Source organism: Seriola lalandi, unplaced genomic scaffold, assembly GCF_002814215.2.
Source record: "Seriola lalandi dorsalis isolate HSWRI2012SDOR001 ecotype SW California unplaced genomic scaffold, Sedor1 jcf7180002054657, whole genome shotgun sequence".
NCBI lineage: Eukaryota > Metazoa > Chordata > Actinopteri > Carangiformes > Carangidae > Seriola > Seriola lalandi.
The window spans coordinates 330052-356801 of record NW_019525210.1 but is presented as its reverse complement, the minus strand read 5'-3'; the positions used below and the strand labels follow the sequence as shown (position 1 = coordinate 356801).

Below are 26750 nucleotides of genomic sequence, written 5' to 3'. Positions count from 1 at the left end.
TTGTGGTGTGTGGGGTCATGCTCAGGAAAATTGTAGAGGATGTGCATCAAGAGTCAAGATGAGGAATCTCTTAACATGGGCTGAAATTCACAGCTGAAGGCTGCTTGCAGTTCAGCGAGCCTAGATGTCTTGCAAACAGCAGCTTATTAGAATATAACACTAGATCAGTAAGAAGCTGTGAAAGAGGGTCAAGATCTGCTTGAATTTTTACAAAAATGAACCAGAAGACATGCAGCTTGTAAAACACTCGCTCATCCCACACCAAATTTTTAATGTTCTACGAGCATAGTGCTCAATTGTGCCAAATTTTAGGAAGTTCTGTCAAGGCGTTTTGGGGTATCATGTCCACAATAACGAGATGGACGGACAGCCTGAAAACAATATGCCACCAGCTTTGGCTGCCGCTGGAGCAGAGGCGTAAGAATTGAAATATCCTAGTCTTCTGAGTGAAGTCTAAGTCAACTCTCAAATTATGAATACCAAGTCAAAGTTTTATCATTGTTAATCAATCAAGTCTCAAGTCCTGTGATTTAAGTCTGACTTGAGTAAAGTCATGGGACTCAAGTCCCCCAACTCTGGAACAACTGTTCCATATACTGTAGGACAGCAAGTTCTGTGATTTGTCCAGTCAGAGATGTTGCCTTTTAATATGTTAGCATTTGTTTTAGAACTAATTGTTAATTTATTGTGTGCCACAGACAAAATCAAATGTAACCTCTGTTATATGTGGGTAGCAGGACAAATCTGAGAGGTGGATATATCAGACCTCAAAAGATAACACCAGAACTCTTCACATGGCTAGAAAACAGTGGGACAGTCAGTTCTTCGTAATGTGGGTGAAGCAACCCTTGAAATAGGTCTACAAACTGACAGGGTATTCTTCTTCTTCCTTCTGTTTGGGTTTTTACAGCAGTTGGCATCCATTATGTTGCATTACTGCCTCCTTCTGGTTTTACGCATCCATTACATCGTTGTGATTAGTCCAGTTAATACTGAGTGGTACTTAAATGAAACATAACCAATAAGCTTAAGTGCAAACACCTGCCCAGGTTGTCAGAGAGGTCGCTACTGATGCTTCAAACCTGATTCCAATTATTTAATTAGTGTGAGATGTGACTGGTGGACTCAGGTACCAACATATAAAGAAGACTGCTGTGGTTGTAGTAGTTACAAGGCTGAAACAAAAGCGTCTGGGTCCTTTGGCATCCTGCAAGCAGCACAAGTGTTGCATGTTGTTTGGCTTCAGGTTTGGAAAATGGCCTCTGGATATTGTGTGAGGTAAGTATTTTAAGTGTTGTTTGTTTTTTGGCTCTTTTGTTAATCGCTTGGGTTTCTTTTGCTCAGTAATGATCCTCTCCATTTTCCAGGGTGTTCTTGCTCTCACTATTAGCATTTGGGCCACATGCAAAGGGTAAGAGTTCATTCTACACAAACTGCAGTTCCAGTTGTAGTAACTTCTTCACATGACTGACCATTAAAATGTTTTCTCTTTTTAGCACTGAGCTACAGAGGTGGAGGGTCCAGTATCATTAAACCTTACTTTGCCCAGGCTGAAGGCTTTTCAGGCAGCCACAAACCTGGTTCAGCCTCTCCAAAATATGAGAGCCCTGCACAGCCTGGAGGTTTTATAGGTAGCTCTGTACCCAGTTATCCCAACACGGGTTCATTTGAGAACCTGAAGCCTGCTGGTGCTGGAGGTTATAGTGGTTCTTATGGTAGGCAAGTAGATGGATACAGTCCAGATGGAAGTGTGTCTAGTTACAGGCGTTCAAAACCCAGAGACAACCCACAGCAGCCGCATTTCAAAACACAACTTAATGCAAAAGGTGTACTCCAGACCAAGGCTGGCATGTGGGATGTTGCTTCTCCACAGGATGGAAACAGATTTGACTCGGGTATCGCTTCAAGTCATGGAATTGAGATGGCTTCAGGTCACCAATCTGAGACCAGGCCGCAGAAGCCCAGCTACCCTGCTCAGCCCCGGCCCCAGCAGCCCAGCTACCCGGGCAAGCCCCAGCCGAGGCCCCAGCAGCCCAGCTACCCGGGCAAGCCCCAGCCGAGGCCCCAGCAGCCCAGCTACCTGGGCTACCCGGGCAAGCCCCAGCCCCAGCAGCCCAGCTACCCGGGCAAGCCCCAGCCGAGGCCCCAGCAGCCCAGTTACCCTGCTCGGCCCCAGAAACCCAGCTACACTGCTCAGCCCCAAGTCCAGCCGAGGTCCCAGCTGCCCAGCTACCCGGGCAAGCCTCAGCCGAGCTACCCCGCTCAACCCCGGCCCCAGCAACCCAGCTACCTGGGCAAGCCTCAGCCGAGCTACCCGGGCAAGCCCCAGCCGAGGCCCCAGCAGCCCAGCTACCTGGGCAAGCCCCAGCCCCAGCCGAGGCCCCAGCAGCCCAGCTACCCGGGCAAGCCCCAGCCCCAGCCGAGGCCCCAGCGGCCCAGCTATCCGGGCAAGCCCCAGCAGGGGCCTCAGCATCCCAGCTACCCTGGCGTACCCCAACCGAGGCCTCAGCAGCCCAGCTACCCTGCTCTACCCCAACCGAGGCCTCAGCAGCCCAGCTACCCTGCACGGCCTCAGAAACCCAGCTACCCTGCTCAGCCCCAGCCGAGGTCCCAACAGCCCAGCTACCCGGGCCAGCCCCAGCAGCCCAGCTACCCGGGCAAGCCCCAGCAGCCCAGCTACCTGGGCAAGCCCCAGCTGAGGCCCCAGCAGCCCAGCTACCCGGGCAAGCCTCAGCCAAGCTACCCTGCTCAACCCCAGCCCCAACAGCCCAGCTACCCGGGCAAGCCCCAGCCGAGGCCCCAGCAGCCCAGCTACCCGGGCAAGCCCCAGCCGAGGCCCCAGCAGCCCAGCTACCCGGGCAAGCCTCAGCTGAGCTACCCTGCTCAACCCAGCTACCCGGGCAAGCCTCAGCCGAGGCCCCAGCAGCCCAGCTACCCGGGCCAGCCGTGGCCCCAGCAGTCCAGCTACCCACGCAAGCCCCAGCAGCCCAGCTACCCGGGCAAGCCTCAGCCGAGCTACCCTGCTCAACCCCGGCCCCAGCAGCCCAGCTACCCGAGCAAGCCTCAACCTCAGCTTCATCTCCAGTCCAGGCCAGATCAGCCAAGTTTTGGCATGACCCAAAGCAAAGCTGGAATGTGGGACTCTCGTCCTTCCCAGGACGGTGATGCTTATGACTCGATAGAGAAGTCCACCAACTCTGGAATTCAGCCAAGATCTTATGGCTCTCCGAGGTATTGGGGCTATATTTAAAACCCCTGGTCCTGGTATCTTCGTCACTCCCATGTTTGACTTTGGATATGCTTTCTGTAAGTATGTTTTTACCTCTGTTTCTAAGATTTCTTGACTGCTTTCATCAAGCTGGAGTTTTTTTTTTTTTTTTTTTTTTTTTTTTTTTTTTTTTTTTTTTTAAATAAATAAGAGCATCTTTGCAAGTTTCTCTTTAAAATCAATTTTCTTGCATGTCAGTGTAATGAATTCCACACTTAACAGTGTTTCTTTTCTCAGGTTCCTGGAAGCTATCCTGGCATCAACTTTGTGAAATTGAATAAAGTACTTAGAACTGCACTCCCTGCCTACAGCTGTCATTTCAAAATATGTTGAGTGGTGCTGGATAATGATGGGACAAAACATTATTGCAATGTCTTTGAATGGGCTTTATCACAGACATCTTCTTGAATGCTGAGGTTCTACCTCATTTTACTCTTTGTACCTTGGCATGACATGTTAGTGGCTCAGTGCTTTGCACATGAAGACTAGTCATCAAAAATGTAAACTGGGATTCTTCTGCACTTAACCTGTCCTGTCTGACCTTTTGTCTCCCATTGTTAATTAGACAACACACAAGTAGTCTAACACTGGAAATATGAAGGATTCCAAATTTGAGCCATATGTGACTTGCGTTTGTAATGCAACCTTAAGTTGGTTCTTTTGTAACAAAGGTGACCTGTATAAACAGGTGCATCTCAATAAATTAGAACATCATGGAAAACTTTTATTTCAGTAATTTAATTCAAAAAGTGAAACTTGTATCTTATCTAGATTCATTACAGTGAATTTTTTTTTTTTTTTTTTAAATTTGATTATGGCTTACCACTAATGAGAACCCAAAATTTAGTATCTCAGAAAATTAGAATATTGTGAAAGTTCAATAGTGTAGACTCATGGTGTCAAGTTAATCAGCTAATTAACTCAAAACACCTGCAAAGGTGTCCTGAACCTTTAAATGGTCTCTGCCTGGTTCAGTAGGCTACACAATTATGGAGAAGACTGCTGACTTGACATTTGTCCAGGAGATAGTCATTGACACCCTCCACAAGGAGGGTAAGCCACAAAAGGTCACTGCTAAAGAAGCTGGCTGTTCAGTGCTGTATCCAAGCATATTCATAGAAGGTTGAGTGGAATGAAAAAGTGTGGTACAAAAAAGGTGCACAAGTAACGGGGATAACCGCAGCCTTGAGGATTGTGACGCAAAGGCAATTCAAGAATTTGGGGGAGATTCACATGGAGTGGACTGAGGCTGGAGTCAGTGCATCAAGAGCCACCATGCACAGACGTATCCAGGACATGGGCTACAACTGTCGCATTCCTCGTGTCAAGCCACTCCTGAACCAGAGACAACGTCAGAAGCATCTTACCTGGGCTAAGGAGAAAAAGGACTGGACTGTTGCTCAATGGTCCAAAGTCCTCTTTTCAAATGAAGGTAAATTTTGCATTTCATTTGGAAATCAAGGTCCCAGAGCCTGGAGGAACAGTGGAGAGGAACAGAATCCAAGTTGCTTGAAGTACAGTGTGAAGTTTCCACAGTCAGTGATGATTTGGGGAGCCATGTCATCTGCTTGTGTTGGTCCACTGTGTTTTATCAAGTCCAAAGTCAGCGCAGCCGTCTACCAGGAAATTTTTAGAGCACTTCATTTTACCTTCTGCTGACTAGCTTTATGGAGATGCTGATTTCATTTTCCAGCAAGACTTGGTACCTGCCCACACTGCCAAAAGTACCAATACCTGTTTAATGACCATGGTATCACTGTGCTTGATTGGCCAGCAAACTTGCCTGACCTGAACCCCATACAGAATCTGTGGGGTATTGTCAAGAGGAAGATGAGAGACACCAGACCCAACAATGCAGATGAGCTGAAGGCCGCTATCAAAGAAACCTGGGCTTCCATAACACCTCAGCAGTGCCACAGCCTGATCACCTCCATGCCACGCCCCACTGATGCAGTAATTCATGCAAAAGGAGCCCGGACCAAGTATTGAGTGCATATACATGAACATACTTTTCAGTAGGCCAACATTTCTGTATTAGATATCCATTTTTTTATTGGTCTTATGTAATATTCTAATTTTCTGAGATACTGAATTTTGGGTTTTTCATTAGCTGTAAGCCATAATCATCGAAAATAAAAGAAATAAAGGCTTGAAATTTTTCACTCTGTGTCATGAATCTATATAATATGAGTTTCACTTTTTCAATTGAATTACTGAAATAAATCAACTTTTCAATCATATTCTAATTTATTGAGATGCACCTGTATACATCTCTAGAGATTGCAGTTTCATGCTTTGTAGGCTGCATGAATGGGGACAAAACCAACTGGAGAAGTGGCCTTTATGGTGTGTGGGGTCATGCTTAGGAAAATTGCAGAGAATGTACATCAAGAATCAAAATGTTGAATATCTAACATGGGCTGAAATTCACAGCTGAAGGCTGCTGGCAGTTCAGCGAGCAGCTGCTTGTCAGTGAAGATGCTTTATCTTTAGATTTAAGGCCTTAAGACACTGCACATGTAAGGCTGAGGTGGTGGAGTTAAGTACCAACATTGCCAGATCCAAGGGTTTTATTTTTCCTTGGTTCACTGTAAAAAACATGAAAAGGAGCCTAGACGTCTTGCAAATAGCAGCTTATAATAATATAACAGTAGATCAGTAAGAAGCTGCGAAAGAGGGTAAAGATCTGCTTGAATTTGAACAAAAATGAACCAAAAGACATGCAGCTTGTAAAACACTCGGTCACCCCACAACAAATTTCTTCAGTTGAGTTTTATGGTAGATTAGTTTGAATTAGTTAATACTGAAATCGGCTGCCATTGTTTGAAATTAATTTGTGCAGTGTAAGATTCCTTTTTTAGATAAAAAATATAAATTAATGGCTAACATTCAGTAGTTTCTGTCGTGTTTAATGGATGATTTTTCATGTTCTAAGACCCTAGCCCTCAACACATGTCAAAACTGTTTTGTGAGGTCACCACACCCTTGACCTTTGACCCCCAAAATCTTATTAGTCCATCCTTGAGTCCAAGTAGACTTTTGTGCCAAATTTGAAAATGTTCCGTTAAGGCATTATTGAAATAATATATTCACAAGACCTTAACCGCATTTTGTGAGGTCACTTTGTCCTTGACCTTTGAACTTTGATCTTCAGCCGACACAGTCTAATCAGTTTGTACTTGAGTCTTGATGAAAATTTTTACGACTAAATTTCTTACTAGTGAATGTTTGTGTCAAATTTAAGGAAGTTCTGTCAAGACGTTTCTGAGATATCGTGTCCATGATAACGGGACGGATGGACAACCTGAAAACAATATGCCTCCCGCTCTGGCTGCCACCGGCACGGAGGCATAAAGATGCAAATATTCTTGTCTTTTGAGTGAGGTCTAAGTCAACTCTCATATTATGAAAACCAAGTCAAAGTTTTATCGGTGTTAGTCAAACAAGTCTCAAGTCCTGTGATTTAAGTCTGACTTGAGTAAAGTCATGGGACTCAAGTCCCCCAACTTATCCCCCAATTTATCCAGTCAGAGATGTTGCCTTTTAATATGCTAGCATTTGTTTTAGAACTAATTGTTAATTTATTGTGTGTCACAGACAAAATCAAATGTAACCTCTGTTATATGTGAGTAGCAGCAGAAATCTGAGAGGTGGATATCTCAGACCTCAAAAGATAACACCGAAACTCTCCACATGGCTAGAGATCAGTGGGAGTGTCAGTTCTTCGTAATGTGGGTGAAGCAACCCTTGAAACAGGTCTACAAACTGACAGGTTGTTCTTCTTCCTTCTGTTTGGGTTTTATGGCAGTTGGCATTTATTATGTTGCATTACTGCCTCCTTCTGGTTTTACACATCCATTACATTGTTGTGATTAGTCCAGTTACTAGTGGTACTTAAATGAAATGTAGCCAATTAGCTTAAGTGCAAACACCTGCACATGTTGTCAGAGAGGTCTGTACTGATGCTTCAAACCTGATTCCAATTATTTAATCAGTGTGAGATGTGACTGGTGGACTCAGGTACCAACATATAAAGAAGACTGCTGTGGTTGTAGCAGTTACAAGGCTGAAACAAAAGTTTCTGGGTTTTTCGGCATCTGCAAACAGCACAAGTGTTGCATGTTGTTTGACTTCAGGTTTGGAAAATGGCCTCTGGATATTGTGTGAGGTAAGTATTTTAAGTGTTGTTTGTTTTTTGGCTCTTTTGTTAATCGCTTGGGTTTCTTTTGTTCAGTAATGATCCTCTTCATCTTCCAGGGTGTTCTTGCTCTCACTATTAGCATTTGGGCCACATGCAAAGGGTAAGAGTTCATTCTACACAAACTGCAGTTCCAGTTGTAGTAACTTCTTCACATGACTGATCATTAAAATGTTTTCTCTTTTTAGCACTGAGCTACAGAAGCAGAGGGGCTGGTATCATTAAACCTTACTTTGACCAGGCTGAAGGCTTTTCAGGCAGCCACAAACCTGATTCAGCCTCTCCAAAATATGAGAGCCCTGCACAGCCTGGAGGTTTTTTAGGTAGCTCTGGACCCAGTTATCCCAACACAGGTTCATTTGAGAACCTGAAGCCTGCTGGTACTAAAGGTTATAGTGGTTCTTATGGTAGGGAAGTAGATGGATACAGTCCAGATGGAAGTGTGTCTAGTTACAGGCGTGCAAAACCCAGAGACAACCCACAGCAGCCAAGTGTACTCCAGACCAAAGCTGGCATGTGGGATATTGCTGCTTCACAGAATGGAATAGGATTTGGCTCAGGTATCGCTTCAAGTTATGGAATTGAGATGGCTTCAGATCACCAGTCTGAGACCAGGCCGCAGAAACCCAGCTACCTGGATCAGGCCCAGCCGCAGCCCAGCTACCCTGGCAAGCCCCAGCCGAGGCCCCAGCCCAGCTACCCTGGCAAGCCCCAGCCGAGGCCCCAGCCCAGCTACCCTGGCAAGCCCCAGCCCCAGCCCAGCTATCCGGGCAAGCCTCAGCTCCAGCCGAGGTCCCAGCAGCCCAGCTACCCGGGCAAACCCCAACCGAGGCCCCAGCGGCCCAGCTACCCTGTTCAACCCCAACCGAGGCCCCAGCGGCCCAGCTACCCTGCTCAGCCCCAACCCCAACCGAGGCCCCAGCATCCCAGCTACCCTGCTCAGCCCCAACCCCAACCGAGGCCCCAGCGGCCCAGCTACCCTGCTCAGCCCCAACCCCAACCGAGGCCCCAGCGGCCCAGCTACCCGGGCCAGCCCCAGCCAAGCTACCCTGCTCAACCCCAGCCTGAGCAGCCCAGCTACCTGGGCAAACCCCCTCTGAGGCCCCAGCAGCCAAGCTACCTGGGCAAACCCCAGCAGCCCAGCTACCTGAGCAAGCTGAGGCCTCATCCTCAGCTTCATCTCCAGTCCAGGCCAGATCAGCCAAGCTTTGACATGACCCAAAGCAAAGCTGGAATGTGGGACTCTCGTCCTTCCCAGGGCGGTGATGCTTATGACTCGATAGAGAAGTCCACCAACTCTGAAATTCAGCCAAGATCTTATGGCTCTCTGAGGTATTGGGGCTATATTTAAAACCCCTGGTCCTGGTATCTTCGTCAATCCCATGTTTGACTTTGGATAGGCTTTCTGTAAGTATGTTTTTACCTCTGTTTCTAAGATTTCTTGACTGCTTTCATCAAGCTGGAGTGTTTGTTTGTTCTTTTTTTCTTTCCTTATTTGAAAATAAGAAATGTGCAAGAGCATCTTTGCAAGTTTCTCTTTAAAATCAATTTTCTTGCATGTCAGTGTAATGAATTCCACACTTAACAGTGTTTCTTTTCTCAGGTTCCTGACTTCTTCCTGGAAGCTATCCTGGCATCAACTTTGTGAAATTGAATAAAGTACTTAGAACTGCACTCCCTGCCTACGGTTGTCATTTCAAAATATGTTGAGTGGTGCTGGATAATGATGGGACAAAACATTATTGCAATGTCTTTGAATGGGCTTTACACTTTATCTCATGTCTTCTTGAATGCTGAGGTTTACCTCATTTTACTCTTTGTACAATGGCATTATGACATGTTGGTGGCTCAGTGCTTTGCACATGAAGGCTAGTCATCAAACTTAACCTTCCTCTTGTGTTAGCTTTCTGTTACTATCTTATGTTAACAGGTCAGTTTTGACATGTCTTAAATCAGCGATCAAATACCCTAAACAATTTATCATCCAATTTGTTTACTTTTGTAAGGCTTCCTTATCCACGAAAAGATTGGTTTTAATAATTTTGTTGTTGCCCCCTGGGCCTGCATTTTGACAGCATACCCCTTGTTTTTTATATATAAATACATTACCTGACTATTACTGAGGGGTATTAGAACACATATCAAATTTTCACTTTTTTTTTTTTAAACTATAGTAACATCTATGGTGTTATGGGTCAATTTCGACCCATATATATTTACTTCAAGAGGCAAAACTTTTTTCTCCAAATAGAACTTGAATACAAAATGAAAAGCAGAACTAGTAAATGTAGATTTGCAAGGTCAAACAATGACCAATCAAACTAACAGAAATCAAGTACTAGTTCCATTTTAAAAACTGCAAGAACATGCATGTGTATTTTTAGATGCATGGTTGGCAAAAAGTGACACTAGTGTGTTCTTTGCAGAGTTTTTTTTTTTTTTTTTTTTTTTTTTTTTTTTTTTTTTTATTTATTTATTTTTTTTTTTTTGGCATGCATAACTGGTTTCTCCATCACAGGCTGCCCAGATTTTTATGCCATATTTGCCTGGCTTACTGGGCATGTATTGCCGGAAGGGGCATTTTCCACGGAAAGGGAGAAAATGTTCATCTACTGTCACCTCTGGCCCTGGGTTGAACATCAGTGGAAGGAGCTGCACCCATCTCTCCCAGACATCCTTGATGGGAGCAAGCTTGTCAGATTTTGCTCTGGTGTCTCTTGTCAAATCTGAGGACTCTTGATATCATTCGAAAGGTCTGAAGTGACATTGTTGCCTGAAAAATATTCCTGCCTGTCGACGTGTCCAAGAGACTATCAGTGGCCTCATTGCTGGATCTGTACACTCCAGCAAGGAGAAGAACACCAATGTAGGCATCCAGGTATTCCTCATCAATGTCATTCCACATGTTGCCGTGGACTTTTTTTCCTTCAACGTTTGTAATAGCAATGATGACTTTTTGGTGACAATGGCATAAACAGATCAAAACATGTCTTGATGTCACTTACTCTCGTCACAGCAAACCTTGTGATCCCAGGGGTCATTTTGATGATATTTGCAGCAGCTGCCCTGCCATGTATGTCAGGAGGTACTGACCTCCAACAGATGTTGCCACTTTTGGATTTGAATGTTTCAGCAGGAGCGGGAGCAGCTTCAGCACCGGTGACCTGCTCATCAGACTGATCAGATGTGTCTGTGTCTTCCGGTTGATACTCCACATCATCTTCCTCCTCAGAAACCTGCTCATCTGTATCGCTATGCTGCTGTGTGTCCTCTGCCTCATTGTCAGCAAAGATATGATCCAGAGCTTGGCTTACATTAAATCTTCTTCTCATTGTTGCATGCTGTAAACTGGAGATGTGTTCTCTGCAAGTCACCAACTGTAAACTGAAATGGCCTTACATGCCTGGACATGTCCGTCTTTGTTTATTTTGTCAAACAGGCGAAGAGAGAAGCCCCTAACTGAAGCTCAAGTGGTTGGAGGAAGAGCTGGCTGTGGGCTGTTGGCTGATAGTGTGTTTATGATTTCAGTTTTGGCACTTATTGTTTTATAATCTTATATTATAACTAGGTCGAAACGGACCCTAACAGCACAAAAGTCATAACTTTCACCAGAGCATTTTATAATTTAGTAAAATTGATTTTTTTGATTGTATTTTGTTTAAATAGAAGTTCCTGACAAAGTCAAAAAGTCTTGATGCAATAAACAAATTTATAAAGTACTTTTTTGCATTTAAAACCTAAAAACAGAGGGCGTCATGTGGCGTAATGATCTAAGAAGGCGCCCCATGCGTAGAAGGTACAGTCCTCGCTGCAGTTGGCCCCGGTTCGAGTCCCACATCGGACGGCCTTTGCATGTCATTCCCCCTCTCTCTGCCTCCCCACTTCCTGTCTCTCTCTACTATCCTGTCCAATAAAGGCACAAAAGCCCCAAAAAATATATTAAAAAAAAACTAAAAACAGGTCGATTCCAACCCTAACACTAGAGGAAGGTTAAACTGGGATTCCTCTGCACTTAACTTGACCTTTTGTCTCCCATTGTTCATTAGACAACACACAATTGGTCTGACACTGGAAATATGAAGGATTCCAAATTTGAGCCATCTGTGACTTTAGTTTGTAAAACAACCTTAAGTTGGTTCACTTCAGTTCTTTGTTCCAAAGAACAAAGATGGCATGTGCCTGTATACATCTCCAGTGACTGCGGACTAAAACCAACTGGAGAGATGGCATTTGTGGTTTGCCAGATCCAAGGGTTGTATTTTTCCTTGGTTCACTGTAAAAAACATGAAAAGGAGCCTAGACATCTTGCAAATAGTAGCTTATTAGAATACGACACTAGGTCAGTAAGAAGCTGCGAAAGAGGGTAAAGATCTGCTTGAATTTGAACAAAAATGAACCAAAAGACATGCAGCTTGTAAAACACTTGCTCACCCCACACCAAATTTCTTCAGTTGAGTTTTATGGTAGATTAGTTCGAATTTTGTTTGCCATTGTTGTTGTATTTGTGCAGTGTAACATTCCTTTTTTAGATGAAAAATATAAAATTACGGCTAAGATTCAGTAGTTTCTGTCATGTGTTTAATGGATGATTTTTCATGTTCTAAGAGCCTAGTCCTCAACACATGTCAAAACTGTTTTGTGAGGTCACCACACCCTTGACCTTTGACCCCCAAAATCTTATTAGTCCATCCTTGAGTCTGAGTGGACTTTTGTGCCAAATTTGAAAATGTTCCGTTAAGGCATTATTGAAATAATATATTCACAAGACCTTAACCGCATTTTGTGAGGTCACTTTGTCCTTGACCTTTGAACTTTGATCTTCAGCCGACACAGTCTAATCAGTTTGTACTTGAGTCTTGATGAACATTTTTACGACTAAATGTCTTACTAGTGAATGTTTGTGCCAAATTTTAGGAAGTTCTGTCAAGACGTTTCTGAGATATCATGTCCATGATAACGAGATGGACGGACAACCTGAAAATAATAGTGATGGGAAGTTCGGCTCTTTTCCGAGAGCCGGCTCTTTTGACTCAGCTCCCAAAGAAGAGCCGGCTCTTTCGACTCCCGAACGGCTCTTTAGTTAGGATCTTTTGTAGCCTATATTTTACCTTAACTTTGCAAAAAAATCATGGTTATGTGTTGAAAACCCTTTTGTTTTCAGTGTTTTTATGAGAGACCTTATAATTGCCTAATTTTGTGCATTTATTCTGTGACAAAACCACTCTTACATTTGTTTATTTCAATTAAACCTTTTTGTTTGGCTGGGGTCATCAGTTTAGGTAAAAACTGACTTATTTTGCTTTGAGTTGCAGTAGGAGGGGTTATACTTGCACGCATGGGGATGGCAGTAGACGTTGCAGCAGCTGTTGTTTTGGTATGAGACACACCAGGATCAGGAGATGGTGAGCTGGCTTGCCCTCTCTCCTCTAACTGCACTGTAGGATGGACAGTTCTGATATGTCTATGCAGGTTTGTGGTGGAACCTGCTCTTATAGTGACCTTCGTTTTGCAGTGAAGGCACTCTGCCATGTTGTTCCCAATATATTTAAACTGCAGCCAGATGCTGCTTCGCTTTCTAGTGTCACTCATAGTTAAACTACACGACAATGCAAGACGCACACACGCTCCTCAGTCCTCACCGCTCTGTCTCTCTCTTCACTTGCATCGGAGTCAAGTGGTGTGTCTGCCCCGCCCCCCTCTCTGTTTACACATCCTTAATTCTCACGTGAATGCAGCATGCTGGTCGCCATGCTGGCCAATCATAACAAAGCTCTGTCGTAACCAGAGCTGGGACTGAGCACTGAAAGTGAAACCTAAGCAGCGAATGGGCAAAAAACTGGGAGTCGGCTCTCACTCGATGCAAGCCGGCTCTTCTGATTCACTACAAAGAGCCGGCTCTCAGAGCCGATGCTTGTGCGCATGACCCATCACTAGAAAATAATATGCCACCAGCTTTGGCTGCCGCTGGCACGGAGGCATAAAGATGCAAATATTCTTGTCTTTTGAGTGAAGTCTAAGTCAACTCTCAAATTATGAAAACCAAGTCAAAATTTTATCATTGTTAATCAAGCAAGTCTCAAGTCCTGTGATTTAAGTCTGACTTGAGTAAAGTCATGGGACTCAAGTCCGCCAACTTATCCACCAATTTATCCAGTCAGAGACGTTGCCTTTTAATATGCTAGCATTTGTTTTAGAACTAATTGTTAATTTATTGTGTGCCACAGACAAAATCAAATGTAACCTCTGTTATATGTGGGTAGCAGCAGAAATCTGAGACCTCAAAAGATAACACCAAAACTCTTCACATGGCTAGAAGAACAGTCAGTTCTTCGTAATGTGGGCGAAGCAACTCTTGAAACAGGCCTAAAAAATTAAAGGTTCTTCTTTTTCCTTCTGTTTGGGTTTTTACGTCAGTTGGCATCCATTATGTTGCATTACTGCCTCCTTCTGGTTTTACGAATCCATTACAATGTTGTGATTAGTCCAACTACTGAGTGGTACGTAAGTGAAATGTAGCCAATAAGCTTAAGTACAAACACCTGCCCAGGTTGTCAGAGAGGTCGCTACTGATGCTTCAAACCTGATTCCAATTATTTAATCAGTGTGAGATGTGACTGGTGGACTCAGGTACCAACATATAAAGAAGACTGCTGTGGTTGCAGCAGTTACAAGGCTGAAACAAAAGCGTCTGGGTTTTTTGGCATCCTACAAGCAGCACAAGTCTTGCAGGTTGTTTGGCTTCAGGTTTGGAAAATGGCCTCTGGATTTTGTGTGAGGTAAGTGTTTTGTTTGTGTTTTGGCACTTTTGTTAATCGCTTGGGTTTCTTTTGTTCAATCATGATCTCTCCATTTTCCAGGGTGTTCTTGCTCTCACTATTAGCGTTTGGGCCACATGCAAAGGGTACGAGTTCATTCTAAACAAACTGCAGTTCCAGTTGTAGTAACTTCTTCACATGACTGACCATTAAAATGTTTTCTCTTTTTAGCACTGAGCTACAGCGGTGGAGGGTCCAGTATCATTAAACCTTACTTTGCCCAGGCTGAAGGCTTTTCAGGCAGCCACAAACCTGGTTCAGCCTCTCCAAAATATGAGAGCCCTGCACAGCCTGGAGGTTTTATAGGTAGCTCTGGACCCAGTTATCCCAACACAGGTTCATTTGAGAACCTGAAGCCTGCTGGTGCTGGAGGTTATAGTGGTTCTTATGGTCGGCAAGTAGATGGATACAGTCCAGATGGAAGTGTGTCTAGTTACAGGCGTTCAAAACCCAGAGACAACCCACAGCAGCCACATTTCAAAACACAACTTAATGCAAAAGGTGTACTCCAGACCAAAGCTGGCATGTGGGATGTTGCTTCTCCACAGGATGGAAACAGATTTGACTCGGGTATCGCTTCAAGTCATGGAATTGAGATGGCTTCAGGTCACCAATCTGAGACCAGGCTGCAGAAGCCCAGCTACCCTGCTCAGCCCCAGCCCCAGCAGCCCAGCTACCCGGGCAAGCCCCAGCCCCAGCCGACCCGAGCCGAGGCCCCAGCCCAGCTACCCTTCCCAGCCCCAGCCGAGTCCCCAGCAGCCCAGCTACCCGGGCAAGCCTCAGCCCAGCTACCCTTCCCAGCCCCAGCCGAGGCCCCAGCAGCCCAGCTACCCGGGCAAGCCTCAGCCCAGCTACCCTTCCAAGCCCCAGCAGCCCAGCTACCCATCCCAGCCCCAGCCAAGGCCCCAGCAGCCCAGCTACCCAGGAAAGCCTCAGCCCAGCTACCCTGCTCGGCCCCAGCAGCCCAGCTACCCTTCCAAGCCCCAGCAGCCCAACTACCCTTCTCAGTCCCAGCCGAGGCCTCAGCCCAGCTACCCTGCTCGGCCCCAGCAGCCCAGCTACCCTTCCAAGCCCCAGCAGCCTAACTACCCTTCTCAGTCCCAGCAGCCCAGCTACCCGGGAAAGCCTCAGCCCAGCTACCCTGCTCGGCCCCAGCAGCCCAGCTACCCTTCCAAGCCCCAGCTGAGGCCCCAGCAGCCCAGCTACCCGGGCAAGCCTCAGCCCAGCTACCCTTCCAGGCCCCAGCAGCCCAGCTACCCTTCTCAGCCCCAGCCGAGGTCCCAGCAGCCCAGCTACCTGGGAAAGCCCCAGCAGCCCAGCTACCCTTCCAAGCCCCAGCAGCCCAGCTACCCTGCTCAGCCCCAGTCCCAGCTGAGGCCCCAGCAGCCCAGCTACCCTGCTCAGCCCAACTACCCTTCTCAGTCCCAGCAGCCCAGCTACCCGGGAAAGCCTCAGCCCAGCTACCCTGCTCGGCCCCAGCAGCCCAGCTACCCTTCCAAGCCCCAGCAGCCCAACTACCCTTCTCAGTCCCAGCCGAGGCCCCAGCCCAGCTACCCTGCTCGGCCCCAGCAGCCCAACTACCCTTCTCAGCCCCAGCAGCCCAGCTACCCAGGAAAGCCTCAGCCCAGCTACCCTGCTCGGCCCCAGCAGCCCAGCTACCCTTCCAAGCCCCAGCAGCCCAACTACCCCTCTCAGTCCCAGCAGCCCAGCTACCTGGGAAAGCCTCAGCCCAGCTACCCTGCTCGGCCCCAGCAGCCCAGCTACCCTTCTCAGCCCCAGCAGCCCAGCTACCCGGGAAAGCCTCAGCCCAGCTACCCTTCCAAGCCCCAGCTGAGGCCCCAGCAGCCCAGCTACCCTTCTAAGCCCCAGCTTCATCGCCAGGCCAGGCCAGAGCAGCCAAGTTTTGGCATGACCCAACGCAAAGCTGGAATGTTGGACTCTCATTCTTCCCAGGACCGTGATGTTTATGACTCGATGGAGAAGTCCACTGACTCTGAAATTCAGCCAAGATCTTATGGCTCTCTGAGGTATTGGGGCTATATTTAAAACCCCTGGTCCTGGTATCTTTGTCACTCCCATGTTTGACTCTGGATATGCTTTCTGTAAGTATGTTTTTACCTCTGTTTCTAAGATTTCTTGACTGCTTTCAAGCTGGATTTTTTTGTTTTTTTTTTTATTTGAAAATAAGAAATGTGCAAGAGCATCTTTGCAAAAGTTTCTCTTTAAAATCAATTTTCTTGCATGTCAGTGTTATGAATTCCACACTTAACTTTCTTTTCTCAGGTTCCTGACCTCTTCCTGGAAGCTAACTATCCTGGTGTCAACTTTGTGAAACTGAATAAAGTACTTAGAACTGCACTCCCTGCCTACAGCTGTCATTTCAAAATATGTTGAGTGGTACTGGATAATGATGGGACAAAACATTATTGCAATGTCTTTGACAGGGCTTTACACTTTATCACAGACATCTTCATGAATGCTGAGGTTCTACCTCATTTTACTCTTTGTACCTTGGCATTATGACATCTTGGTGGCTCACAGTGCTTTGCACATGAAGACTAGTCATTAAAAACTTAAACTGGGATTCTTCTGCACTTATCCTGTCCTGTCTGACCTTTTGTCTCCCATTGTTAGACAACACACAATTGGTCTGAAATTGGAAATATGAAGGATTCCAAATTTGAGCCAGCTGTGACTTCAGTTTAACTTCGGTTCTTTGTTCCAAAGAAAGGTTGCATGTGTATGTATAAATCTCCAGTGATTGCAGTTTCATGCTTTCTAGACTGCATGAATGGGGACTAAAACCAACTGGAGAGATGGCATTTGTGGGGTCATGCTCAGGAAATTTGCAGAGGATGTACATCAAGAGTCAAGATGGTGAATCTCTAACATGGGCTAAAATTCACAGCTGAAGGTTGCTTGCAGTTCAGCGAGAAGCTGCTTGTCAGTGAGGATGATTTATCTTTAGATTTGAGGCCTTAATACACTGCACATGTAAGGCTGAGGTAGTGGAGTTAAGTACCAACATTGCCAGAGCCAAGGGTTTGTTTTTGTTTTTGTTTTCTCCCTTGATTCACTGTATAAATCATGAAAAGGAGCCTAGATGTCTTGCAAATAGCAGCTAACTAGAATATAACATTAGGTCAGTAAGAAGTTGCAATAGAAGGTCAAGATCTGCTTGAATTTTAACAAATGAACCAAAAGATGGGCAGCTTGTAAAACATTCACTCGCCCCACACCAAATTTCTTCAGTTAAATTTTATGGTAGTTTAGTTGATTCTGAAATCGACTGCCATTGTTTGAAATTAATTAGTGCAGTGTAACATTCCTTAGATGAAAAATATAAAATAACGGCTAAGTCTGTAGTTTCTGTCATGTGTTTAATGGATGATTTTTCATGTTCTAAGAGCTTAGCCCTCAACACATGTCAAAACTGTTTTGTCAGGTCACCACACCCTTGACCTTTGACCCCCAAAATCTTATTAGTCCATCCTTTAGTCCAAGTGGACTTTTGTGCCAAATTTGAAAATGTTCCTTTAAGGTGTTACTGAAATGATGTATTCACAAGACCAAAACTGTTTTGTGAGGTCACTTTGTCCTTTATCTTTGAACTTTGATCTTCAGCCACCACAGTCTAATCAGTTTGTACTTGAGTCTCAAAGTCAAAGTTTTATCAGTGTTAGTCAAGCAAGTCTCAAGTCCTGTGATTTAAGTCTCACTTGAGTAAAGTCATGTGACTCAAGTCCCCCAACTCTTTACTGTAGGACAGGAAGTTCTTTGATTTATCCAGTCAGAGATGTTGCCTTTTCATATGACAAGGGATAGGCTGCTAAGAGAGGCTAAGCTAACTCTTGATGAGGCAGAGAGACTGTGCCATGCAAATGAGCTAGCCCAGCAGCATGTAAAGACATTCGATCAAAAAAGTGTCATTACAGTAAATGATGCAAAAGTAGCTGTGGTTAAAAACAAGATGAATAAGAATTTGCCACAAAAGAGAAACACAGATGACACGACATACTCCTGCAAACGATGTGGTGGCAGACATGAGCCCCGGCAGTGCCCTGCTTATGGCAAAAGATGCTCAAAATGTAATGGAAAAAATAATTTTGCTAAACAATGTCTGTCCAAAGGCAAGCCCAAATCAGTGCGGCTAGTTGAGGAAACTAACCTGAGTGAGACTTTCTTTGTGGGGATGGTGTCATGTGACCATATGGAAAATGAGCACAGTAACACAAAGGAAATGACAGACACACAGAAGACGAAGACACATGGATTGTATCACTGCCAATAAATGGAGCTCTAGTGGCACTAAGGATTGACACAGGCGCACAAGCAAACCTGATCAGCATGACAGAAAAAATGCCATGAAAGAAAAGCCCAAAATAATTAGGGAAAGAGTACCACTGAAAGACTACAACGGAAAGGACATCAAAAGCAGAGGTCAGTGCAGACTCAAAGAAGAACAAGAACAAAGACTATAATGTACTGTTTTCTTTTGTTCCTGAGGGCCGTGAGTCGCTGCTAGGTGGGATAACCTCAAAGAAACTAAAGCAGTAAGTACACAGACAGGCACAGTTGACAACATAATGCAGCGTTATCAAGATGTTTTCAATGGATTGGGTTGCCTACCATACATATACAAAATCCAACTAAAAGAGGATGCAAAACCAGTAATCCATGCACCACGGAGAGTTCCAGCTCCACTTCGGGAGCGCCTCAAAAAGGAACTGGACAGAATGTCTCAGTTAAAGGTCATCACAAAAGTGGAAGAACCAACCGAGTGGGTGAACTCAATGGTCTGTGTGGACAAGAAGAACAAAAACAAAGAACTGAGGATATGAATGGACACTGGTGATTTAAACCAAAACATCAAACACAAGCACTACCAGATTCCAAAGCGGGAGGAGATTGTAAATGAGATGGCTGGAGCCAAATACTTCTCAAAGCTACATGCAGCGCAGGGATTCTGGCAAATTAAGCTGGATGATGAAAGTTCAAGGTACTGCACTTTCAACACACCCTATGGAAGATACAGATTTCTCCGAATGCCATTTGGCATAATCTCAGCCTCTGAAATTTTTCATCGTGCCATGGACAACATGTTAGAGGGTTTAGAAGGGGTCCGCTGTTATGTTGATGATGTAGTAATCTGGGGCTCCACCTTACAGGAACATAACAAAAGACTAACAAAGGTGCTGCAAAGATTACGTGAAAATGGCCTAAAGCTAAACTGTTCCAAATGTCATTTTGGTGTACGTGATGTAACATTCTTGGGGGACAAACTGTCTGCTCGAGGTGTAGAGCCAGATGAAAGAAAGACAAAAGCCATCCTTAGCATGCAACGCCCCACAGACAAGAAAGGTGTGCTCAGAGTGATGGGGATGATAAACTTCATCGGAAAGTTCATTCCCAACCTGTCAGTGAGAACGTCAGCACTAAGAGAGCTACTCCATGATTCCACAGAATTCAAGTGGACACAGAGAAATGAGCAGGAATGGAATGCTCTAAAGACCACTCTGACAACTGCCCCTGTGCTTGCATATTATGACCCAACCAAGAAACTGAAGGTTTCTACAGATGCATCGAAGGACGGGCTTGGTGCTGTATTGCTTCAAGCTGAAGGAGAAAGTTGGAAACCAGTTGCTTTGTTGAGAGACAACAGGATTATAATTCCACACAGCCTGAGACTGGATATACTACACAGGATACATGAGGGACACCTTGGAATAGAAAAGTGCAAAAGGAGAGCAAGAGACACTGGCCCTCATTTATCAATCTTGCGTGAAAACAGGCGCAGATCTGAGCGCAGAATTGGTCGTACGATAGGATACACGTGCGATTCATGAAACATTCGTATCGGACCAATCCCAGCGTACGAATGATCGGGTCTTGATAAATGCGGCGGCTGAATTCGATCGTCATTAACATGTTACGCCCTTAAATATTCCTGGTTCGGAGGCCTCGCCCACTAAGGTCAAACATGGAGAGAAGAGTTACTGGCAAAAAGCGAAACTTTTCAGAGATGGAGATCGACATCCTGACATCCGAGGTGACGCAAAATAAGGATGTGTTTTTTGGCAGTGGAGATGACTTTGGCCCTGCAGTGCCGCCTCCTGCAGCCGCGTGCCAACACAGCTGTTTTGAAAAATAAAAGAATCGTGTGTGTCCCCCGGTCACCTGCCCACCACGTTTAAAAGTGATAGCTTGGCATCACAAATCACCTGTACATTTATAGAGTGGTAGTTTTTGCGATTGATGAATGCGTAATCATTCATGGATGGTGCCTTCAGACGCACAAGAGTGCAATCAATTGCTCCAACCAAATTTGGAAACCCAGCAATCTGGAGATCCCTGCGGTCTCTGAAAACGCGTTCACGTCTGACACGCGTGTATTGTTCCTCCAAAACGAGTAAATCTGCCATCATTATGATTTGATAAATGTCAAAGCATCTGTTTAAATAGGGGAGTGAGTAAACATCTGACCAACCACAGTGCAACAATGAGTATCTCACCAGATGCTTTTAATTGTTGTTCCAGTTGTGTCATACCCATCGGAAAAAAAAAACAAAAAAACAATTACACAATTTTGCCATGAGTTAATTTGCAAACAAACATTTCTGCTTGTATTTATTATTATTTCAAATTTTAATGTGCAATAATTAGATGTCATGTTAGGCTATTTAGCCTCTCATATTGTTTTAATGTACAAAAAAGTGGTATCAGTAAAAAACGTGGGCTTTTTTAAAATTCAAATTTTTTTTTATCTTGTTTTAAGAATCCGTTTTGATCTGTTCTAAATATGTGACTGTTTATGCTGATGACAGCTGAGGTTTGTTTAATAATTATTTTCAGACTCAGCCAGATTTTGCTGTGCTGCACCGCAAATCCAGATTTGCGTACACAAGCTCAGACCTGACGTGAGATCTGATCGTAGCGTCCGCTCACGTCCAAATTGATAAATGCCGAAGCTTGCGTGGAAGCGGTCGTACGCACGGTTTTCTGCCGTACGTTCGTTTGATAAATGAGGGCCACTGTGTACTGGCCGGGTATCAACAAGGACATTGAAAACATGATTGGAAAGTGTGAAACATGCAAGAGACATCAGAGCAAACAGGCAAGGGAGCCCATGATGATTCCTGATCTTCCCACTGCATCCTGGAAGAAAGTAGGAACAGATTTGTTTCATTACAATGGGAAAGACTATGTGTTGGTAATAGACTATTCAAATTTCCCTGAAATTGCTCTGCTCACAAATGCAACTGCCAACAATGTCATCACACATATCAAGTCAATCTTCGCTAGGCATGGAATACCAGAGACTGTAGTCAGTGACAATGGTCCTTGTTACGACTGCAGGGAATGGCTGCAGTTTGCAAAACAATATGGTTTCCACCATGTCACATCCAGTCCTCAGCATGCACAGGCAAATGGTAAAGCTGAGAAAGGGGTGCACATCATCAAGCAGCTTCTGAAGAAGGCTACAGACAGTAAGTCAGATCCTTATTTAGCTCTGCTGAGCTACAGGACTGCTCCTCTTGACTGCAGTTTATCCCCAGCAGAACTGTTGATGGGTCGCAAGCTACGCACAACCCTGCCCTGCTACACAGAAGTCAAGCAGAGTAAAGAGATTCAGACAAAAATGGAGAATCTGAAATGGAAGCAAAAGCAGTGTTACGACAAGTCAACTAAAGTTCTCATACCACTTGCAAAGGATGATGTGGTGAGAATCCAAGACCAGAATGCTTGGAACAGAAAAGCTACTGTTTTTCAGGAAGTAGGACCGAGGTAGTATGAAGTGAGAACTGAGGAAGGACACATACTCAGAAGGAACCATTGCAACCTTCTGAAAACCAAAGAGAGTTTTCAGGAGACACGGTGTGATGGTGCAGATGGAATCGATGCTGTGTCACATGCAGACACAGTGCCTGAGCTGAAATCAGATGAGCATGTGCAGACAGAGACAAGTACTGCCTCTGCAGAGTTGCCTGCATTGAGGAGATCTAAGCGTCAAATCAAAAGACCAGTTAGACTTGATTTGTAAATCAGTGAATTGTTATGTTATGTGTAAACATGATTTATGTTCTTTGAAATTTGTGTATTTGTATAAAAGAGCTTAGTGACACAGGAAAGTGTTCTGAAATGTTCAACAGAGGCAAGCTAAGTAAGATGTTGTGACGTTGACGTTTTGATGTTGATATGACTCATGGATATAAGGAATTACGTGTTTAGTTATAATGTGTTATCTTGTTCATAGCCTCAAAGAAAGGGGGATGTGCTGATAGTCAGTGAGTCAGGTGTAATAACATAGGTGACCAGCAGAGGGAGCTATGTATTAGAGAGTGTGGTGCGTTTAGTAAACAGGAACACACAATAAAGAAGTAACTAGAGGAGTTAGGATGTTAAAGAGGCACGCAGGTAATATAATAAAGTTCGAGCGCAAGCTCATGTTCACAAGAAGATGTTTCTTCATTTAATGATGAACAACACATATGTTAGCATTTGTTTTAGAACTAATTGTTAATTTATTGTGTGCCACAGATAAAATCAAAGGTAACCTCTGTTATATGTGGGTAGCAGCAGAAATCTCAGAGGTGGATATATCAGACCTCAAAAGATAACACGAAAACTCTCCACATGTCTAAAGATCAGTGGGACAGTCAGTTCTTCATGTGGGTGAAGCAACCCTTGAAATAAGTGTACAAACTGACAGGTTATTCTTCTTCTTCCTTCTGTTTGGGTTTTTACAGCAGTTGGCATCCATTATGTTGCATTACTGCCTCCTTCTGGTTTTACACATCCATTACATTGTTGTGATTAGTCCAGTTACTACTGAGTGGTACTTAAATGAAACATAGCCAATAAGCTTAAGTGCAAACACCTGCCCAGGTTGTCAGAGAGGTCGCTACTGATGCTTCAAACCTGATTCCAATTATTTAATCAGTGTGAGATGTGACTGGTGGACTCAGGTACCAACATATAAAGAAGACTGCTGTGGTTGCAGCAGTTATGAGGCTGAAACTAAAGCTTCTGGGTTTTTTTGGCATCCTGCAAGCAGCACAAGTGTTGCATGTTGTTTGGCTTCAGGTTTGGAAAATGGCCTCTGGATTTTGTGTGAGGTAAGTGTTTTGTTTGTTTTTTGGCACTTTTGTTAATCGCTTGGGTTTCTTTTGTTCAGTAATGATCCTCTCCATTTTCCAGGATGTTCTTGCTCTCACTATTAGCGTTTGGGCCACATGCAAAGGGTAAGAGTTCATTCTACACAAACTGCAGTTCCAGTTGTAGTAACTTCTTCACATGACTGACCATTAAAATGTTTTCTCTTTTTAGCACTGAGCTACAGAGGTGGAGGGTCCAGTATCATTAAACCTTACTTTGCCCAGGCTGAAGGCTTTTCAGCCAGCCACAACCCTGGTTCAGCCTCTCCAAAATATGAGAGCCCTGCACAGTCTGGAAGTTTTATAGGTAGCTCTGGACCCAGTTATCCCAACACGGGTTCATTTGAGAACCTGAAGCCTGCTGGTGCTGGAGGTTATAGTGGTTCTTATGGTAGGCAAGTAGATGGATACAGTCCAGACGGAAGTGTGTCTAGTTACAGGCGTTCAAAACCCAGAGACAACCCACAGCAGCCACATCTCAAAACACAACTTAATGCAAAAGGTGTACTCCAGACCAAAGCTGGCATGTGGGATGTTGCTTCTCCACAGAATGGAAACAGATTTGACTTGGGTATCGCTTCAAGTTATGGAATTGAGATGGCTTCAGGTCACCAATCTGAGACTAGGCCGCAGAAACCCAACTATTCTGCTCAGCCCCAACCCCAGCCGAGGCCCCAGCCTCCCAGCTACCCTGCTCAGCCCCTACCCCAGCCGAGGCCCCACCAGCCCAGCTACCCTGCTCAGCCCCAGCCCCAACCGAGGCCCCAGCAGCCCAGCTACCCGGGAAAGCCCCAGCAGCCCAGCTACCTGGGAAAGCCCCAACCGAGGCCCCAGCAGCCCAGTTACCCGGGAAAGCCCCAGCAGCCCAGCTACCCTTCCCAGCCCCAACCGAGGCCCCAGCAGCCCAGCTACCCTCCCAAGCCCCAGCAGCCCAGCTACCTGGGAAAGCCCCAACTGAGGCCCCAGCAGCCCAGCTACCCAGGCAAGCCTCAGCCCAGCTACCCTTCTCAGCCCCAGCAGCCCAGCTACCTGGGAAAGCCCCAACCAAGGCCCCAGCAGCCCAGCTACCCGGGAAAGCCCCAGCAGCCCAGCTACCTGGGAAAGCCCCAGCAGCCCAGCTACCCAGGAAAGCCCCAACCGAGGCCCCAGCAGCCCAGCTACCCAGGCAAGCCTCAGCCCAGCTACCCAGGGAAGCCCCAACCAAGGCCCCAGCAGCCCAGCTACCCTTCTAACCCTCAGCAGCCCAGCTACCCTTCCAAGCCCCAGCCGAAGCCCAGCTACCCGGGCAAGCCCCAGCAGCCCAGCTACCCGGGCAAGCCCCAGCTGAGGCCCCAGCAGCCCAGCTACCTGGGAAAGCCTCAGCCCAGCTACCCTTCCAAGCCCCAGCAGCCCAACTACCCTTCTCAGCCCCAACCCCAGCCAAGGCCCCAGCAGCCCAGCCACCTGGGCAAGCCTCAGCCCAGCTACCCTGCTCAGCCTGGGCAGCCCAGCTACCCTTCCAAGCCCCAGCCCAGGCCCCAGCAGCCCAGCTACCCTTCCAAGCCTCAGCTTCATCTCCAGGCCACGCCAGAGCAGCCAAGTTTTGGCATGACCCAACGCAAAGCTGGAATGTTGGACTCTCATTCTTCCCAGGACCGTGATGTTTATGACTCAATAGAGAAGTCCACTGACTCTGAAATTCAGCCAAGATCTTATGGCTCTCTGAGGTATTGGGGCTATATTTAAAACCCCTGGTCCTGGTATCTTTGTCACTCCCATGTTTGACTTTGGATATGCTTTCTGTAAGTATGATTTTACCCCTTAAGATTTCTTGACTGCTTTCATCAAGCTGGAGTGTTTTTTAAAATCAATTTTCTTGCATGTCAGTGTAATGAATTCCACACTTAACAGTGTTTCTTTTCTCAGGTTCCTGACCTCTTCCTGGAAGCTATCTATCCTGGTGTCAACTTTGTGAAATTGAATAAAGTACTTGGAACTTCACTCCCTGCCTATGGCTGTCATTTCAAAATGTTGAGTGGTACTGGATAATGATGGGACAAAACATTATTGCAATGTCTTTGAATTGGTTTTACACTCAGATGTCATCTTGAATGCTGAGGTTCTCCCTAATTTTACTCTTTGTACCTTGGCATTATGACATGTTAGTGGCTCACAGTGCTTTGCACATGAAGACTAGTCATCAAAAACTTAAACTGGGATTCTTCTGCACTTATCCTGTCCTGTTTGACCTTTTGTCTCCCATTGTTCATTAGACAACACACAATTGGTCTGACACTGGAAATATGAAGGATTCCAAATTTGAGCCATCTGTGACTTTAGTTTAACACAGCCTTAAGTTGGTTCACTTGAGTTCTTTGTTCCAAAAAACAAAGGTGGCATGTGTCTGTATACATCTCCAGTGACTGCAGTTTCATGCTTTCTAGGCTGCATGAATGGGGACTAAAACCAACTGGAGAGATGGCATTTGTGGGGTCATGCTCAGGAAATTTGCAGAGGATGTACATCAAGAGTCAAGATGGTGAATCTCTAACATGGGATAAAATTCACAGCTGAAGGCTGCTCGCAGTTCAGTGAGCAGCTGCTTGTCGGTGAAGATGCTTTGTCTTTAGATTTGAGGCCTTAATACACTGCACATGTAAGGCTGAGGTGGTGGAGTAAAGTATCAACATGGCCAGATCTAATGGTTGTATTTTTCCTTGATTCACTGTATAAATCATGGAAAGGAGCCTAGATGTCTTGCAAATAGCAGCTTATTAGAATATAAGACTAGGTCGGTAAGCTGCGAAAGATGGAAAAGATCTGCTTGAATTTTAATAAAAATTAACCAAAAGACATGCAGCTTGTAAAACACTTGCTCATCCCACACCAAATTTCTTCAATTGAGTTTTATCATAGATTAGTTTGAATTAGTAAATACTGAAATTGGTTATAGTGGTTCTTATGGTAGGCAAGTAGATACAGTCCAGATGGAAGTGTGTCCAGTTTAAGGCCTTCAAAACCCAGAGAGAACCCACAGCAGCCACAAAACAAAACTTAATGCAAAAGATGTACCCCAGACCAAAGCTGGCATGTGGGATGTTGCTTCACCACAGAATGGAAACAGATTTGACTTGGTTATTGCTTCAAGTTATGGAATTGAAATAGCTTCAGATCACCAATCTAAGACCAGGCCCCAGATATCCAGGCAGGCCCCAGCAGCTCAGCTACCCTGGCCAACCCCAACTCCAGCAGCCCAGCTACCCTGCACAGCTAAGGCCCCAGCAGCCCAGCTCCCCTGCATAGCCCCTACCCAAACTGAGGCCCCAGCTGCCGAG

The 26750-nt window shown here is 45.4% G+C and overlaps 3 protein-coding genes and 1 long non-coding RNA gene across 4 annotated transcripts; all 4 read left to right on the top strand.

Annotated features, from left to right (window-relative positions):
- Window positions 1–1184: 1184 nt before the first annotated feature.
- On the top strand, window positions 1185–3565 carry LOC111665716 (uncharacterized). The gene is made up of 4 exons (XM_087177843.1): window positions 1185–1278; window positions 1368–1411; window positions 1497–3306; window positions 3506–3565. The coding sequence occupies exons 1-3, from the start codon at window positions 1256–1258 to the stop codon at window positions 3248–3250; spliced, it is 1821 nt and encodes a 606-aa protein (XP_087033969.1). The 5' UTR covers window positions 1185–1255; the 3' UTR covers window positions 3251–3306; window positions 3506–3565.
- A 3750-nt stretch (window positions 3566–7315) lies between these two features.
- On the top strand, window positions 7316–16150 carry LOC147818283 (uncharacterized; the record flags this gene model as incomplete). The annotated part of the gene is made up of 4 exons (XM_087177825.1): window positions 7316–7436; window positions 7526–7569; window positions 7655–8537; window positions 14995–16150. Coding segments are annotated over exons 1-4 (2106 nt in total), but the record flags the coding sequence as incomplete, so codon positions are not given.
- A 3-nt stretch (window positions 16151–16153) lies between these two features.
- Window positions 16154–16639, top strand: LOC111665697 (uncharacterized). The gene is made up of 2 exons (XR_002761525.2): window positions 16154–16383; window positions 16565–16639. It is a non-coding gene; the product is annotated as an uncharacterized LOC111665697 (long non-coding RNA).
- Window positions 16640–23301: 6662 nt separating this feature from the next.
- Window positions 23302–25416, top strand: LOC111665715 (uncharacterized). Its single transcript, XM_087177844.1, has 4 exons — window positions 23302–23397; window positions 23480–23523; window positions 23609–25217; window positions 25342–25416. The coding sequence occupies exons 1-3, from the start codon at window positions 23375–23377 to the stop codon at window positions 25159–25161; spliced, it is 1620 nt and encodes a 539-aa protein (XP_087033970.1). The 5' UTR covers window positions 23302–23374; the 3' UTR covers window positions 25162–25217; window positions 25342–25416.
- Window positions 25417–26750: the final 1334 nt, after the last annotated feature.